Source organism: Kwoniella shivajii, chromosome 9 (assembly GCF_035658355.1).
Source record: "Kwoniella shivajii chromosome 9, complete sequence".
Lineage (NCBI taxonomy): Eukaryota > Fungi > Basidiomycota > Tremellomycetes > Tremellales > Cryptococcaceae > Kwoniella > Kwoniella shivajii.
In genome coordinates this window covers 734884-753256 of record NC_085916.1, presented here as the reverse complement: position 1 = coordinate 753256, position 18373 = coordinate 734884, and the positions used below count along the sequence as shown (strand labels likewise).

The following is an 18373-nucleotide window of genomic DNA, read 5'->3' as shown; positions in this document are numbered from 1 at the left end:
CCTTTCAAAAAGCTCGTCTTTAGTTGTAGCACGGTCTGGGAGTGTATGGAGTGCCTTCTTGAGCATACGGCACACAGTGGAAGGGGCCCTGTTGAACATGAGTGCCACTTCCTTTTGAGGGGTGGTCTGACTAGCCTTGAAGATTAAGTCGCATTCCAATTCTGAACAAAATCTTCCAGGCATCTTGACTTGATACATAAGGTCTTGGGTACGTCCTGCCGAAATTTGGGGTCTTATATATGCATACTTGGCAAGATAGAATCAAAAGAAATCACAAGATCACGTGAAATTTACAAAAAGAAATCACAAAATCACGCGCGATAAATTGCGTTACTTATGACACCCCTCTGTAGTCGATCTTGCCTTCATACTATCTACAAAGAGGGGCCTTGCGACGTATTTGGTGGCTATGCAGAACAATCGCGCATGTACTGTCGAGGTCTGCGTTAGCTCGGTAAACCCGGTATGCATTTGAATTAAATGATATTCCTATAATGTATGGACGTGCACAAATGCCCTTTGCTTCCTTCATTCTTCTTTCTTTGAACAGTGAGTGGTATTAAACGTCCTCTAATCGGACATGATACTATCGGTATCTGCGAATGGAGCATACTCGTAATCCATTGGTCTTCTCATTTGTGAAGTTACCCAATCCTCGTCGGTATCTTCTAGACTATATCCTTGACCACCTGTATAAGTCAACAAAACAGGCAACAATACTAAACCATGCAATGCTCCCGATAATATGAGTGACAACCACATCCTGAAATAGTAAACTTCGAGTAATTTTGATCGAGTTAATGCCAATACCGAGATACCAATCAATTTGGTCATTGTTATTCCGGAGAAAACCTATGTCCCAATGATTCCGTCAGTGGTCGTCGAGAGAGTGAACGCTTGGAAGGCTGTACTCACAGAGGGACCAACGTCAACTAAAGCTGTCCATACTCTTTCATCTCGTTCCTTCCTTCCTATCTCCTTATCAACAGGTAATCCTGTTCCAGCACCCATGAATGCTCTAGCTATGTGGGAGCAGAATTCTACTGCTATACCCAAGCTGATGACCAAGTTGACTAAACTGATAGCGTTCAGTGAGATTCCCCAGTATCCCATGATTCCCATGACGTTTGTGACCGCCAGCGCACAAACAAAGGTCACTGTAGCTCCTGTTCTCCACGATCCTAAGAGTAATGATGTTATAGCCAATATAGCTATCAAGGCTAATGAAAGTACTTGCGCTGCGGTCGATACAATATGAGAGTATTGCTCAAAGAACACGTAGAACAACGAGTAAGGGAAAACCTTTACTCCTGTTCGGTGACTTATATCGTTCGAGATCCGACGAGCAGCAGCCAAAGCCTCAATAAAGTCTGATTGCGATTTGAGGGGGGTATGATAGGTCCTGAAATGAGATGCTATGACAGTATTGTTGTCCGACGCGAGCTTGACCGCTGAAGAGTAGGGCGCTTGACCACCCAAAGGACATTCTTCATTCGTAGGTGATACCAACCACTGTTGAAGATATCGCATGAAATCCGCCCCTTCAGGTAGACCGTTCATTGTCGCATCCCAATCTTCTCCTTCAAAGCACGGTCGACATAATCTTTCGGAATCTCTAGGTGAGCAGAACACAGTTGGGTCTCGTCGTCGTACTCGACAGCAAGATTCGAAGGTGGGGTTTGTCCATTGAAGGAAATCGTCTATCCATGCTGCTGGTGGAGAAGCAACGAAGGATGACTCTGGTCTTTTGCGTTCTGCCTCAAGTGAGTTGGCCACACTCAGCTCCATACAGGTAGTAAATCTTCCGCACAGCTGCTGTTGACCATGACGGACCGGAACATCCGCTCCTTGGACCACGAAGTAAACGGGAGGTCCAACATCAAGATAAGCATCGAGAGCGTTGAAATAGGAGACCAGGTACGATTCCGCCGGCAGGGCAAGTCGTTGATCTAAAAACACTACTTTAATTCTGCACTTCGTTGGTTGGGATCTCCAGCTTCGACTTACCTAATCCGAGAGTGATATGCTGTATTCCAATCGTAGCGAACAAGAATAATCCCCCAAAAGCGACCAAGACAAGTTGCTTGATACCATTCTTCAACAAGAAGGGCGCATAGATGGTCCTCATGAATTTGTTGACTACGCCTTCAGCAGTAGGAGCGGTTTCATCGTACAGCCCGATTGGAGGCCTTAATTGAATGCAAGGGAAACAATCGATCCGCATAGCCTGTGAAACCTTCGGTTTAGTTCGTTGAACAAGTGACTGACTGAACGAGGACACTCACTTCGGCTCGCTTCAGATCAAGAGTCATGGCACTGACAAAGACAGTCACTTGCATTACTGCTCCCAGGAAAACACTCCCAGCAGCGTAAATAGCGAAGTTCCTTACGGCTGGCATTGGTACAAGTGCGCCCAGAGCAAACGCTACTACTTCTGTGACGGAAGAAAGTAGAATCGAAGGTCCCATTCTAGCCACTGCTCTAGCGACGCGTTCCTCGGGTGCAAGAGAAGTGCTGTTACTGGGTTGTCTGCCTTCGCTGTCCACCGACTGACTATCATCATTGGCACCTTGTGCAGCGTGAAGTGAGTTCTGCCTTTCGAGCTCGTGCACGAGGATGAATACATTATCCACGCCAACAGCCAGAACGAGGAAAGGGATAACCTCGGCGATGATGAGGGTGACCCTTACCCCAAGGAGAGAAAAAAGTCCGACGGAAGACGAGACGGCGATGAGCACAATAGCGATACCGAAAAGACCAAGCGAGAATTTGGAATTGACTGAGAGTAAAGTCGGGATAAGGGAAAAGCTGGGTGAAGAAGATGATCTATCTGGAGGAGGAGATTTGACGATCCGTAAGAGGACTCCAAGATGAACAAGACCCCTCCATACACGATTTCCAAGAGCAGAGATCACGTGAGGAGGAAGTCCGCCACCCAAAGTCAGAGAAACGTAGAGGAACATGACCAGATAAGAAAGAACAACAATCTTGACATCGGTATTGGTGCTCTTGTTAAGTTCTTCTTCCAGACTGATCCCAGTTGAATAGCTAATATCGACGCCGGGTCTTGACAAACCAGAGAGATAGGAATTTAAGACTCTTTCCCATTCTTCCGCCGGCGCAGCTCGATCGTCATTGTAGTTATCCACAACCCATGTGATTACTAGCGCTTGGGCGTTCAACCAATCTCCTTTTGCGCCGCCTAAGACCAATTTAGGATCGATGGGTTGCCCAAAAGGTGGTAAACATTCTCCAGGTCGACCAGCACAGTCTGTGATCCTGGACTCCCAGTCTTCTCCCCACTGATCCATATCCTCTCCTAGCCAGGCTGATACAGATTGAATGACACAGGGCGTTCCTCTTCCAGCAGGCGCAAAACATATGTCCTGTAGAGTAACGCCGGACTCAGATTTAAGCTGACCGATCTCGGCTTCTACCTTTAGCCACCAATCCAAAGTATCATGATTGACTGGACCAGATCCTGCTTGAGTGACGAAAACCTGTTCGGATCGATAAAAGGGACCGAAGTTCTCATCGAAAAAGTGTTTTTGAGCGGCAGATTCACTTGATGGAGATACCCACAGTCTAACAGGGTCTGTCTCAACTGCGAAATACTTCCAGCCTATATTCAGGAAAGCGACAATGAGAGCTGTGAGAGCGAATACAGCTACAGGTTGCTTGGCACAAAACAGACCTAGACGATAGAAGAACCGGCGTAGAGCTGCATTGATCTTATTTTGTTTGGGCTGGAGATGTTCCATTGGATCGAGAAGGGACGCGCCTCTTCCAAGTCTGAAATGTATCGAACCACTTGGTCCTGATTCAGCGTCCTCACCACCTCTGCCAACCAATCCGTCCAGTCCATTGGTATTTCCACTTGCTGCAGTAGGCGAAAGGGGTGGATCGAGGAGAGCATGTCGTTCATACCGTCGTTGGCGATGTCGAAGAGCTTGTTTCCAAGAGTAGAAGGTGATTCCGGCCAGAATGGCAACGGAGTAGATGATGAGTAGTGAAAAGGTGAGACAGGATACCGCTCCAACGTGACATTTGCCAGTAGAAGGAGGAGCAACGTAAGGTAATTCCGGACATACTGAGGGACAGTCTACACAAGCACATCGAGCGTTGATATCACTGGAATCCGAGCAGCTGAGAGGTATACGGGAATATTGAGAATCGTCATTATCGGGGAAACTGATTTGGAACGGTGATCCTAATCCGGGTCTAATATCTCCCATATACTTCAGAAACGAGCTTGCGTTTTTAGCTCCTCCACCTATTAGATCCATCGCGAACCCGTTTGTAGCTCCAAATTGTACATCTTTACAACTGCTGTAAAACCCTTGCTTAAATTCCGTGCTAACTTCATAGTCTACTTCCTGGACAGCATCCTTCCCTTCCGTCGTTTTCTGCGTTGAAGCGACCGATAAGAAAGTCGACTGATCAGGTGAACAAGTGAAGTCGCAGTAGAAAGATCGGAAGTTGTTGATACATGCTGGGCACGAGGATATCAGAGGCGCAGCCTGTTGTAAACGATCGGATAAAGTTGCCACTTGGTCGTAGGTGCAGCAGACTGATGAAGGCAGGGTGTAAGACGGTCCGCAAACGTTGGCCATCAAGTCAAGGAGTTTTTGTTCGGGCTGTGTAAGGCTATATCAGAGAATGGCTGTTGAAAGGTCATCGGCATGAAGGACGAGAGGGCACTTACCTCAGACGCATGTCCATCATCCGGACAAGGTAATTCTGCACCAAACATACTCGTTCTTCCACAGCTCCCTCGCATGGCGCAAACACCCTTTCCTCGCCGAGGAGGATCATCCAGCCTTGACATTGTGTGTGCAGTGACCTAGCACGAAGATGATCCAATGTATGATGAGATTGTGTCAATATGAAATTGTATGAAATGAAAGGGGGGATCTCTTGACAACAATGACGCTTCTATAGGCTAGGATAATACCGTAGTCACGTGATACTTTACAAGTTGTGAACCTGGGAACGGGATCAAATTTGGTTAGACACCAACCGGCTATAATTACCCCCGTGCGGTGATCGGATTCGGCCGCATCCTTTGGGTGGCAAAAGGGCCAAAAAAAGTTGAACATAGATAATCAGAGATCGCGCCGAGAATAGAAGCAAGGACTACGAATTTTCATCGCATCTCATCCTAAACGTATTTCATTTGACATCAACATCTTGAGAATATACATCTACCATCTCATCTGATCACTACCTCAAAACACACACATCATGTTATAGTGAGTGGTCAAGTAAGCTAAGTTCCCCGACGCTCTTCGCTTACTGAGATCGATTTTAGCGCAATTGTGTTTCTCGTTCTCATCGTCGCTATACTAGTGATATGGCTTGGTAAGCTTTTCCTCTTTCCTTGGACCTAGAATTTCGAACTGAATTAACTTGAGCAGTACGAGTCGTGAACGCTCGATATCAACGCAGTCATGCACGGCACCACGGTTCGACGCTTCCTTCTCAGATACAAGATGTGTCTGGCAGGCCTACGCTCATCGGGACTGCGCAAGAAGTGAGGGATCGGGTATTCGCACGTCCACATGATAACGACCCGGAATCATATTCACCTTATCAGACAAGACAGTCAAGAGAAAGGAGAGATGTTGGTGCTGTCAACAGATTAGGTAGTACCAATGCGAGTGTAACGAGTCTGCCGGCTTATGGTGAGTCCATTCGCTGTAGCTAACGCTCTCAATTGTTGATTACATCAAGGATCTCTGCTAAAGTAGCGTTCACGTCAAAAATAGGCGCTGAATCACTCCCAGTCCCTCCCCACGCTACATACGACCCTTCACGCGGACGATCAGGTATATCACCATCGTTCGTACCTCTTTACCCAGATGCACCGCCACCCAAATACACGGCGGCAACTACGACTACAGGCATAACTGTATGAGGTCTAGAAACGGAAACGGAAGGTACCTCTTGTAGTACAATCATGTATTGTATAATTCTTGTGGATCCTTTCTTATTCCCGCAACTCTAGGAGAAGGAGAAAGCATTACGATCACGTCATCGAATATAAGGAGCGTTCGATAAAATAAAGAAAGGATCGAGTCCATATGTTCATTTCGCTTAAGCAACATAGAACCCTTTGTCTTTATAATAAAAGGGCAATGTCATTTGAGTATTTTCACTTACGGTTTTTATTTCCATTCACAGCTTTTAAGTTACGGTAATATAATCCTAATCCCAATCAGCCGTACTTCCATCTAATTAACCTGATAATCCCAATTCACATAATCGTCCAACCGTTATCTACTGAATCGACTCCTGCCTTAACGTTAATAACCATGTCTACTCGTGATTCATATAAGCCCAAATCTTATTATCGCTCAAACGTAGAACCACCAATCTGGAACTCGCCTGTTTCCGCCACAGAACAGCAAGCAGGAAGTTTTGTTACAGAAGACGAGCATCAATCGATAATTTACCTTTCTCGATTTGTCCCTGATGAATCGAAGTCTCTCTGGTTGTTAAATCTGATTAACAGTCAAATTTCAACGAATCCACGAGCAAGAGTGGTCGACTCAAATTGGCAGGGGGGATCAGTCGTCTCTGACGGCCATACCACCACGACGAGGGTCACGGATGCGGATCTTGCTTTCCTCAAAAGTCAAGGACTGGCAGGACATGTGACGAACGTCCGAAATGTTATTACTCGTTGTCAAGAAAGACTTGATGCAAGTTACCTTCGTGCAATGAGGAATAGGGGTTGACCGCATCCCATAACTCACGGCATGAAGTCATTGTATACTTACGGACGAGTTAGCAGGAGGGAAAAGACGGATGACAGGGGAATCGGAGGGGATCAAGGATTGTACCATCTGAATTTGCCTATCCTTTATTCCCTGGTTCTTTCTCACATGTATGCTAGCAGAAACATGATTTATGAAACACGTAAGATGAACAATGCTTCTTATGACGAGCCCTTAATGTGAGCTGAACGGCACGGCAGCTTTTGTATGACGAATAAATACAAAAGCTCTATTTGTTCAACAACCTCTTCTTTGGGTCGCACCCATGGCTAGTAATAAGAAAGCATGGTCTTAAGGAAGAATCCGATTTACTGTCCAATCAGGATTTCTTGGTCGCAAAACGGTCCTCGAAACGACAATGGAGGTGACCCAAGCGACTACAGACACTCTGGTGGACCGCCACAAAGGCCGCCCGGTCAGTGAACAAGAGGTTTGGGTAGCTGTCGAGACCGTTAAACAATCTTGACAAAGTATCTGGATTCCTTCGCAGAAGGACGAACAAAGTTCTTCACAGAGGAATTTCGATCATTGGCTAAAGGCCAAAGGAGAGGTTGTTGACAGATGATGCCGGACAACCGACGACCTACCTATGATTGAAGACGCAGTTCGAGAATGGATTAGATGACGAATATTCTTAAGATATGTTTTCGAGAATGTCGTGTTCATAGTGAATTTCTGTAAGACCGAGATGAAAGTAGATCTCAGAAGCCCTACGCGATTAGGCAGTATCGCGAGATGTTATGATTGATTAATCGCACACGCAAGAAGGTTATACGCCTTTATGTGATGGGACGAACGAGCGAAGGCGAATATCCTCGAGATAAGGTATACGAAGTACGAAGTAATATTAGAGAATTCAAGATATACATTTCTTAAGAAGAAGTTCTATTATTCGAAGTAGGACTTCGACTTATATATCTGATATTTCTACAATGCTACATACCTTACTAATCGTTTCTAGAAGCGGCAAGACATTCCTAACCATAAGGTTACGCCAATGTCTAAGACAGAGTAAGACATAGTTCTAAGTTATCCAATGTGCGCATGTAGAAGGTGCCAGGATCCGAATCATTCCTGTACGGATCGGATCATGACACTTTGTCGACACCTGGGATCACTCTTCGTTCTCGCTGAGAGGATAAGCAGTTCATCGTTGCATCTTTACGACCTACAGTGAATTTTCGTGTGTGTGGAAAAGCGGCCTCACTATCAATCTTCTGTATGACCGATGAAGTGAAGCAGGAGAAATACATGTGACGATAATCATCGTCACAACCGACAGCGCACCAACCGAGATATAAGCATCCTTTTTGTCAAACGACCTAAAACGGTTCATAAGGGTGAAAGGTGGTAGAAGGAAACGTGATGAAAGGTTTATCACGCCTTCTCGGTCTGCTTTCTGGACATTTCGCTTCGATCTCAATGCGTAATGCAAAGGTATAAAGCTGTCGAGAATACTGTTGAAAACTCTAATACAGCATCGCCACTCTTCCGCAAAGTAAATCACTCCCGCTAATAATCCACAAAGACATCATTCACCTGTGCGTCTATCTACTTTCCCCATCTAATCTATGTACGTGAAGACCATGATATTTGGCAACAGAAATAACTCATCTTCAAACATGAGTGGCGGATTCAGAAATGATACATCGAGTACTGTGACAACTTGCACACTCAAAGATGGAGACGGTCGTGCATTGAGAACTATCGCGAATAATGTGCAAAGTGCTGGAAGAACCACTACCCGAACAAAGGCTATGAGGAACTATCTTGAAAGCCTTTCAGAAGGTATTGTACCTTCAACTGGAGAGAACAACTCGTTCATGTCTAGAGCTCTCAACAGAATTAAGTGTCCTGAATATATCATTCCCTCAGAAAACGATATTTGGAAAATTGGCAAGTCGAAGAAAAAGGAAGAAAGTGCTACGCTTTCCATCAACGTCCTCAGACGAATCAGAGGAGACAGAGAAATCGGCATTACGCAGATGGAGAGCAACAAAACACGAACGGAAATTGCCCATTTCCATGAGACTCTGAGGCAGCAAGACGAGGCCCTCCCGGGAACTGATACCGATGAAGCCCTCCCGCAAACTGATACAGGTAACAGCCTAATGACATTGCAAGATTCCACTCCGTCCAGATATGAAAGCAAAGCCCACGAGAACGAAATATCCAGAACTGATTGGGCCTCCTCGATGAGAGCTACAAGTAACAAGCAGCAGAGATAGCGGTATCGAGTTGATTATCTTAGTTGATTATCTTAGTTGTTTATCATGTTCACTTCAATTTATTTTTTCTATAGCATATACAACTTCCTCAGTAGATTGCTTAACCAGGATTGACCTTTTGTCGAAGTTCAGGATGATGCTCGCAATCCAGTTTCCTTCATATTAAAGTGACGAGATAACAATGACGCTAGAACAGTCCATGTAAAGAACGACTTTTGTTCATCGAAGAGTCCGTAGTAAACATCTTACTTTGCTTCCTTCGACATACTAGTCCACACAGGATAAGCGGTAACCCAGTGATGTCTTATTCCAACAGCAACGTCATTTCAAGAGAAATACCATCGATGAAATTCGCTTGAACTCGACTGACTATAAAGTTGTAAAGAAATGATTGTCTTAATTATTTTGATTCCATGAAAGGATCATCCAAGGTGAAACACCTTGCCAGATGTTATTCTTACTTTTATTTCAGTCTCCGTAAGTATATTCTATTTGATTAGTAGTTGCAATTTGCCATTTAGCAGGCCATAAAATCTGTGTGTACTGATCTCATTACTTCCTCTGCTTATAGACATTCTTTCCTTATTCCCTTGCAGTCACTTCGTCACTTTTATCAAGAAGTGTCTGTCCTATCCCAGTTGAGTGATACACAATCCAACATGAGCAAGTTCCTCCAACGTCTATCCAAAACACCTTCGTCCACTTCTGCTACTTCAACTTCGTCCAATTCGATCACTGAACCGTATTTTCTCCGTAATACAAGAACTATACCCTCAGCACCTCACTATTCGTTGAGTGTGGTCTCAGATTTGCTTTACACCTTAGGGTATAAGAAGGACGTTACCAAACAGAAACAAGAATGGTTAGAAAATGCAATATACGGTATAACTCAGGAAGTTCTAACAAAAACACACGATAAGCATAGTAAATCCAGAAATAAATCCGGACATTCGATTTATGATAGTCAGTTCATCAGAACAATCAAAGTGACAACTGATGATTTTGACAAATTAAAAGAACGCAAGTCTCATGATTACGAATTGAATCATTTCGACGCTGTACAGAGATATATTGCAGAAGTAGAAAAGGATTTTGCTGAAGTTGAGCCTGTTTCGATGGTCAGAGAAGAGCACACTATGTCAACTGTGTATGCTCCCATTTCGATTGCAAGAAGTGAGGGAGTGAATCATACCTTATGAACAAAGGAAAGGAAATGAGCCTTCTCGAAGAGTAAGCCAGAGATTGATATATACGTATATACGATGATATTTAGGAATTCCCTTGCTCACCCCCTTATTCCGTACAGAGCAGGTATGCATCATCGCAAGTGCACCATGTATAAAGTATTGGACCTTCCACATAGGAAGAACAGGTCGGTACATAGTACCTGGACGGAATTATCCTTTCACATCAGAATGCCTTCTCCTAATCCCAGGCTGAGAGTTTGATCCAATATCAGTTCCACTTGAGGCAAGAAGTTTGGTATGTTCTTGCTCGTTTATTCTCGAGTTTATACCATTGGATTTGGGTGACACTCTGACCTTTGGTGGAGCCGAAGTCACCTCTTCGGGACCAGGAGCGAATGAGTATAATACTGTACCGACTATGGATCCGATCTATCAATATCTCACTTTGCGCAAAGGGACTTGAACGTCCAGCCATTGAATCCTTGAAGTTTGTCTACTCACATAAAACCATTCCTCCACCTATCGCTAGACCTCTGTTGAATCCGGAACCGAACCACCAAACGCTTATAGCCAAACTAACAGCCTTTCTAACTGTCAAAATCAAATTCACTGTAACTGAATTGACTTTTGCCGTCAATCTGTTTACACCTCGTACACATATACCCTGAGTGATTATGTTTAGGGCTAAACCAAGTAATGCTGAAGGAACCAATAAGTCTACGTATTCTCCTAAAATATTCTTGATGGGATTATCCGATGATGAATAGGTGGCAGGTATGGGAAGGTTGAATAGAGATACTGGCGGAGAGGAAGCGAATGATCTGTATGTTGATTTAAGGGATGTTTGAAAAGGAAGGAAGAACGGTAGTGATAATGCGTGCTATTTTAATACATATCAGCCAAAAAGAAACAGTGTTGGGATTCATCACTTCTGAGAGATATAAGCCACGTGAACAAACTTTCACTTACACCGTAAAACAGAGCCTCTTTCCATTCCCTACCGTACATTCTATACGTTTGCTCTTGCCATAATCCCAAGAAGGCGCTGACAAACATTGCAAAAGCCAATAGTCCTACACCCGCGAAATACTCCAGATGCTCAGGTATCCATGGTGAAGTATGAGCCGTGTTCGCAGATTGAGCGGAAACTTGAGCTGAGGGGGAGGAAGATGGAACGGACCGCCGTCGGGGTGCTGAAGCTGTCGCCAAGACGATTCCACTGGTTATAAGTAGTGCTGCAAACTAATTGTGTAAGATTCAGTTTAAGCACCAGAGATATCAATGGGTTTCGACGAGCGATGATCGAGTATCCACATACCATTTGACCAACAGAATACCTCCTTTTGGCGAATAGCCACCCTACAAGCATCGATATACATAATCCTGTGACTATCGTTAGCTGAAGGAAATATAGCTTTCTGTATAATCCGTGACTCACCACCACTTCGAAAGATAATATGAACAGTGACGGGAATCTGTTCTTCCTCGGTCAATACACCAATTTTTATCATCAAACTGATCAGACATTACTCACTTTAAGTCCGAAAGCATAGTTGTTCACTATGATTCGATATCAGCCATTCTATTTTCCGTAGCTCCCAAAGCACGAGAGATCTTCCCAGGTCAACTGGATTCATTCCAACTCACTTAAGCTGACAGCTAAGAACAGAATGACCTGAACACCCCATCTACCCAATGGTACTTTCCTAGATTTCAGTACGGGATACGGTATACTTGATTTCGGTATACGTTTCCACGTCAATTGAGATGATAGAGTCGTTATTGTCACATAAAGAAATTGGACAAATGTGAGAAATGTTCCTAAGTAGGAATACTCCCATCAGTCTAAGAATTCACTTCGGGGCAAAGTGGAATTGATTAAGAAATCAGTTAATGAGGTGAATGGTGAAACATACCTGATTTAGGATGACTCTTCAAAACCCCCTCTAGTGCCCATACGTTCCTAGCAGAAGTATCAGCCATATGAGACTCTACCACTTACTGTAGGTTCCCGAAGTGTCCTCGATTATCTGCCTGAAGAGGTGACTCACGAACAACAACCCCCAAAAACTAAACTCAAGACCAAACCCCACTCTCCAGCTGTACTTTGAGCTAAAGCAGATATGAAGGAGCGATCGACCATCTTGCTTCTGGCAATTGAATTTCCAAGGCGGTATTGAGCGAGTGAGGATTGAGACCAGAAGGAGAGGATCGTTTCTTCGATTCCAAGTCGGATTGTATCTCCTCAAGTGTAGTAAATGACGAGGGACGAGCGAGTAGTGGATTCCTCGCTGACTTCTGATTTGACAATTCAAATTCTCAAGGAGCACATGTTGATAATTGATATATCTGCCCTTGCCACTGTTTAGTACCCGTTTTACTCGTTTGTTGGTCGTGCTGACTGTGATTTAGGTCGCTGAAAGGGTGATGTTCTTCGATGAACGCTTCATCGATTCAACAACAACAACAATGCGTCATCTCCGTCGGAAAGGTATTGAATTTTATCTTATCTCCGTTACCCAGTTTGCATGTACATGTGTCACTCACGGGTGCCTTGGAATCAACTTTGCGAAAACATTATTATTCAATTCAGACATGTTGCAAAGATATTCAAGTGTTGTACTCGACAACAGATTGGAGGGAGGGTATCAGGGGACTTCTTCTCGAGAGCTCCAATCAGGCGGTAATATACGAGGGTTCATCTACCATCAGCATCACTCAATATCACCATAAAAGGAAATGAAATTTATGCTCATTGCCTCAATATAATACTATCCTTCCTCGCTACTTTCTCCTCTCATCCCTGATATCCGCCAGTGGTGTCGCATCAAATACTTAAACGATCTTACTTGTTTAGACGCTTATCGTTCCACACTATTACCATGGTAGTCTCCATAACGACGACCGAGTATACAGAAAGTCACACGACCATTGTCAATGGACGCCATATCACCAAAGAGGAGATAACGAGAATCATTGTCATAGAGCCTTTGGCAGGAAAAGGAGTGGAAAAGAGGAACACAATTGGGGTAGTAGACAGGATGGCAAATCAGCAAAGACATGGAACAGTGCTCGCTATATGGATAGGATGGCTCGGGCTGCTTTATTGGGCTTTTGGATAAACACGCTTTGCCTTAAAAGGAAGAGGCCGTAAACCTCACTCCAAACTCCAGACTGGAGGTGAGATTGGGCTTTCTGCTCAGTACTGCGAGGCCATTCGGGCTCAATACCAAGAAGATCACTCCAAGATTCTCGTGCGAAGCCGGCACACAATTACCATATTGCGCTCGTTGTTGCTCGGTGCCAAAGCAGCTGAAATATCCTAGGCTTGGCGTAAACGAAAGGTCTCCTTCAAACAGCGTTGTCACCGACATGATAATACCAGCAGAACCACCGCTCGAAAGGAAACAGCAACCTGAAAGACTCGGAACTGTATGAATCCGGCATTTCATGCATTAAGATCAACTATAATTTGGTCTTCTTTTCCATATCCCTGCCTTCTTCCCACATTGTTCTACCTGAACAAGCGCAAACAGTCTTTTCGTTTCCCCAAGCACCAGCCGACCTAGCCACAACACCCGCAAATATCTTTCCTATTGTAGAATTAGAGCTGGAAGTGTCTTCTCTAGGAGCTGAAGATGACGATATCGAGGTTGACGTTGAGGATGAATCTTTAGCTTGTACAATACAACCTCTACCTATCCATTCCCATAAATCCCCATTGACTTCTTTGAATAAATCACCATAACCTTCTTTATCAGGCTTAATTTCACCCAATTTCAAGAATTCTTTCCCCGTTGTTATAGGCGGATTTATCATGTTACCAGTAGTTGAAACGTATACATTCCAATCGTTTTCAGTATTCGAGTTCAAACCCACTCTAGCTGGAGGAGGTAAACGAACTGTTAAATCCATCAAAACAGTCTTTGGTGCGATTTGTACGAATCTAGCTATACCAAATACTTTTTGGGAAAATTCTTCTTCATTCATGCCAGGTAGCCCTTTTTCAGTGGGATTGGGATCGTGTTTAGGATTTGAAGGCGAAGTGGCTAATAGGATATTCGATGTGGAAGCGATTGAAGTTGGAAGTGGTAGTGGTGATTCTAATATGGATACTGCAGCTGTTTGAGGAAATGAAGAAGCTGTATTGGGATTGGAAGGTGATGATCCACGAACTATCACTTGACGATTCGTAGACTTCAGTGCGGAAAGGAGTTGAGATGGTGGTGCTAGGCGAAGTATATAGGCATTAGCATACAACCTATGTTGAGAATTATGGTATGTATTTAGTCAGTCAAGTAATGTTCAAATAGTATAAAGTCGCTTATCCAGATTGATGTTGCTGCAAATATGTTAAAGAGAAGAATATCAAACTCACTCTTCCCTGTGACTGTGACTCTCTTATTCTCCAGATCGATATCATATCGTTCAATACCTGTCATGCCTCTCCATCAGCTAGACTTCCATGGAGACTTCCTTTGAGGTAGATGCACTAACCTGAAATCTCTCGTAAAGCACCTTGAACAGAATTTACGCACTGAGCATACGTTTCAGCTATTGTTCCTGAGGTATTACTCTCTTAATCAGCTGACTTACGTTCTGACATGTCATATCAACCGCAAATTCGGTCTGGAAAAGGAAGGGCTGATGAGCTGATATATCTCGACGGCGTCGGGAAATGGGCAGCTCACTTTGAATGCTATAGATGCTAGTGTCATTTCTGTTATCTTCTACTCGAGCTTGTTATCGGCCACCAAGTCTTGGATGCTTTGATGAATAGCTACGGGATATATGAGTGAAGAAGGAAATAAGCTGTTCTTACCATTGGACATTATTAATCAGCAATTGTTCATGATTCGTATCTCCCATCACCTCATCAACATTGCTCTTCCCCCTCCACTTTATCAAGAATGGCGGACACTGCCGAAACAAAGATATAAACACGTCATGCTGTTTTGTATTACATAATCACGAAATCACTCGAACGCGTCTACAAAAAGTAAAATCAATGAACGTGAACATTAGATTCACTCAGACTTCACGATTGAATCACTCTTCTTTTCGCAGACACTATCATGTGTTCAAAGGAAAGACGAGATAAGACGATAAATTGAGTTGTTTTAAAGCACTACACGTATACTTCCGCGGAAAGACAGATCACAATGGCCGACGATATCACCTCGTGGTTGTCAAGAGCTATAGTCCAGCATGATGAAGAACACGGAGGGAATTTCAAGATACCTCTCAAAGGGAAATATGTTCAGATGATCAAGGTATGTTGAGTAGCATCCATGACTGCGGGAAAAGTGTCACAATCAAAAAAGCTAATCACAGAGTAATTCCCGATTAGTTTTCTTCTTATCGAGATAGGTTTGATCCTTGCGCAGAGATCAAAGGCACGATATCAGATAGAACACATTGGATACGAGTTAGGTTTGATGTGGAAGCAACTAATGACTTCGAGGAGTAAGTGCTAAACAACTTGCCTTCAAATACTCGTCAGATTGTGATTCGGAACATGTGACACCCGCTCATCTATCTTGGGATAGACCGACAGCTTCCCTTCCCGCCGAATCTCTCACTTCCAATCTTCGATCTATATTCCTCTTAGAATCATTCCGCATCAACCTTTCTCCCCCTTCGTCATCCGTCAAGAAAAAGACACCGCAGTCAAGTAATATAGTCGAATTGCCAGAAGTGGTTTTGGAGATACTTAAATGGAAAGTTGTAGGTGGAAGTAGAAATGATCCGGAATTCTATGAGAATACAGTTGAAATCGGAAAGGGAAAAAATGATGGTGATGTCCAAAGACTTTTGAGGAAATGGTGGTTTGGAGAGTAAGCTGTTTTTAATCCTGAAAGGCTGATTTTTGGTACGATCGATATAACTTACGAGAAAATGTAGATCTAATTCAAGTCAATCATTCCCTTCTAGTCAATTCGAAACTCCATCTCGCCTTCTTCCGCAAAACGACATCAAGATTAAACAACTCGCTTCTTCCCCCTTGACTTCTTATCATTCTGCTCCAGGCCGGATACCTGTAAACTCTTCCTCATCTGGACCTGAACCACACGCGAAATCATCTGATCGTACGACATTGTTGGATTTCCTTCAACCGTATATAAATGGTCCGAAAGGTAAAAAGAAGATCATCCCAGAATGGTTATTCGAAAAATCCGATGAGACGAAAGAAATGCTGAATGATATCGAGATGTTTGGCTTACAATTAGAGGTTTCGCCCCAAGAAAATGTGGGAGCGAGCTTAAGTCAACATATTGACGAGAGTACAAGCGGACTACCTGGATCGCCTGATTCTGGCGCTGCACTTCGCTCTCCCCAACCTCCATCAGAAACGATCCATTCAAGGGACAAAGGGAAAGGTAAAGAAATTACTCCATGTCTCGATAATACAATTCAGTCCATTATTCATTCCCCCGAAAGACCAAGATCTTCCGTTGGCCTTTCGTCACACTCACCCTCGCCTAGAAAAAGCAAACAACAGCCCGTTTCCTCCGTTCAAAATCAAGTGACTATATACCACAGGGAAGGGGGAGATGCGGAAGAAGATAGTGAAGATGATGATATACCGATTCGACCTAGACCGGTACCCGCTAAGAAGAAGCGAAGAGATGTCTTCGATCCAATGGCTATGCTATCTTCGTCTCCTGCTCAAGAGGAGATGCAAGTTGATACTGATCAAGACGAGGCTGAAGAAGAAAGAGTTAGTAGAAATGAACCAGTACAAAACGACCAAAGAAACCGATTCAATGAAGGGGACGAAGATGAAGATGAAGATGAATTATCCGATTACGAGAGGGAACAAAGGCGCAAAAGTATCAGTAAAGGACACACCAATCTACAAGGTGGGATCAGTAACGCGACGTCGAATAAGGAGATATTCGAAGAAAAGAATGAAGATGAAGAGATTGAGGAAACGGACCGAGCAGTTCCTGCATCAAGATCATACATACTCGAAAATGCAAACAAGACAATGGAGAATTCACAAAATTCGGTAAATTCCAACTTTTCTCAAGAAGATAGATTTAACAAAAGAAAAGAAGTGATATTGGTAGATGACAGCGATCAGAGTTTACCTCAACAATCGACGATTTCATCAAATCGTTCAAGTACCCAAACGCAGTCGCAGAACCAAGTCGAGCATATTGAACATGTCAAGATCGAGAATCCAGCCCAATCCCAAATTCCTAAACGACCTTTCGAGGTTCTTGGTCCCTCCCAAACAAGTATGAAAAATTCATCAGCTATAACACATATTTCACCTTCTCATCCATCATCGTCGAACAGACCCCAATCGAACCAAAACAAGAGGGTAAAAATCGAATATTCAACACCTGAACATACCTCTACCCCAACCCCATCACCTCAATCAGCGGGTAAAGGTACTAGGAAGAGTTTCTTAGATAGTATAAGAATCTTCAAATCCTCCTCGCTTCCCAGACCGAATGCAATCAAGACAGATGAAGAAGAGGTGGATAGTCCCCTTGTAACGAAACGAAAGAAAGGTGAAGAAGAAGGTATTTTGGAGAGATTCACTAAGTGGGCTAAGGGCAATTCGGCTGAAAGAGTGCAATCTTACGCACGAGGTGCGCATATGGATGATCCTGAGCCCATGACTGGGATGTCTCGCAATTTCGTCGGTAGTGAAAGGTTGGAGGAAGAGGCTGAAAACGTAGAGATACATGAAGAAGTCGGAGGAGATCACGTAAAAGCTGAAGTGCAAGGTATGACTCAAGATCCCCACCAAGAGAACTTGGAAGATGAAATTGGTAAGAACAACGAAAACAGTTCGGAAGATTCGGACGGTTCTCAGCTCTTGCAATCATTGGAACAGGAAGAAATATCCGCATCTGATCATGGCTACCAAGACCAAGTCAAATTCGAAGAAGCACCAGACCACTTGAGCCATCCTTCGCAATCTCCCTCAGCTTCGATTCAATCCCCATCAGATACAAAGTCTGCATCACAGTCCCCAATCCTACGAGCAAAGAAGTTAGGTGGATTCAAATTGAACCTGCAAGTGAATGGTTTATCGCAATATGAGGTTAAGAAAGCTGTTGATAACATCAACAAGATCAGGTCAAGGAAGCTAGGTAAATAAGGCATACGTAAGGTCTGTCATAGGTATGGCAGAAGGCACATTCGCAGCATTGTAGGAAAA

The 18373-nt window shown here is 43.8% G+C and overlaps 7 protein-coding genes across 7 annotated transcripts; 4 read left to right on the top strand and 3 right to left on the bottom strand.

Moving 5' to 3' along the window:
* Nucleotides 1-570: 570 nt before the first annotated feature.
* IL334_006600 (uncharacterized protein) lies at nt 571-4828 on the bottom strand (the record flags this gene model as incomplete). Its single annotated transcript, XM_062938299.1, has 5 exons — nt 571-852; nt 916-1949; nt 2008-2227; nt 2286-4637; nt 4706-4828. The coding sequence occupies 5 exons, from the start codon at nt 4826-4828 to the stop codon at nt 571-573; spliced, it is 4011 nt and encodes a 1336-aa protein (XP_062794350.1).
* Nucleotides 4829-5244: 416 nt separating this feature from the next.
* Nucleotides 5245-5917, top strand: IL334_006599 (uncharacterized protein; the record flags this gene model as incomplete). The annotated part of the gene is made up of 4 exons (XM_062938298.1): nt 5245-5252; nt 5312-5361; nt 5418-5684; nt 5769-5917. 4 exons carry the CDS (start codon nt 5245-5247, stop codon nt 5915-5917), a joined length of 474 nt encoding a protein of 157 aa, XP_062794349.1.
* A 2484-nt stretch (nt 5918-8401) lies between these two features.
* IL334_006598 (uncharacterized protein) lies at nt 8402-9007 on the top strand (the record flags this gene model as incomplete). The annotated part of the gene is made up of 1 exon (XM_062938297.1): nt 8402-9007. The coding sequence occupies one exon, from the start codon at nt 8402-8404 to the stop codon at nt 9005-9007; it is 606 nt and encodes a 201-aa protein (XP_062794348.1).
* A 659-nt stretch (nt 9008-9666) lies between these two features.
* IL334_006597 (uncharacterized protein) lies at nt 9667-10206 on the top strand (the record flags this gene model as incomplete). Its single annotated transcript, XM_062938296.1, has 1 exon — nt 9667-10206. The coding sequence occupies one exon, from the start codon at nt 9667-9669 to the stop codon at nt 10204-10206; it is 540 nt and encodes a 179-aa protein (XP_062794347.1).
* A 198-nt stretch (nt 10207-10404) lies between these two features.
* IL334_006596 (uncharacterized protein) lies at nt 10405-12337 on the bottom strand (the record flags this gene model as incomplete). Its single annotated transcript, XM_062938295.1, has 9 exons — nt 10405-10610; nt 10696-11074; nt 11164-11436; nt 11513-11577; nt 11633-11669; nt 11729-11754; nt 11842-12015; nt 12111-12157; nt 12246-12337. The coding sequence occupies 9 exons, from the start codon at nt 12335-12337 to the stop codon at nt 10405-10407; spliced, it is 1299 nt and encodes a 432-aa protein (XP_062794346.1).
* Nucleotides 12338-13659: 1322 nt separating this feature from the next.
* IL334_006595 (uncharacterized protein) lies at nt 13660-14912 on the bottom strand (the record flags this gene model as incomplete). The annotated part of the gene is made up of 5 exons (XM_062938294.1): nt 13660-14423; nt 14573-14629; nt 14692-14731; nt 14791-14823; nt 14886-14912. The coding sequence occupies 5 exons, from the start codon at nt 14910-14912 to the stop codon at nt 13660-13662; spliced, it is 921 nt and encodes a 306-aa protein (XP_062794345.1).
* Nucleotides 14913-15356: 444 nt separating this feature from the next.
* IL334_006594 (uncharacterized protein) lies at nt 15357-18313 on the top strand (the record flags this gene model as incomplete). Its single annotated transcript, XM_062938293.1, has 4 exons — nt 15357-15467; nt 15545-15660; nt 15744-16031; nt 16099-18313. 4 exons carry the CDS (start codon nt 15357-15359, stop codon nt 18311-18313), a joined length of 2730 nt encoding a protein of 909 aa, XP_062794344.1.
* Between the last annotated feature and the right edge of the window lie 60 nt (nt 18314-18373).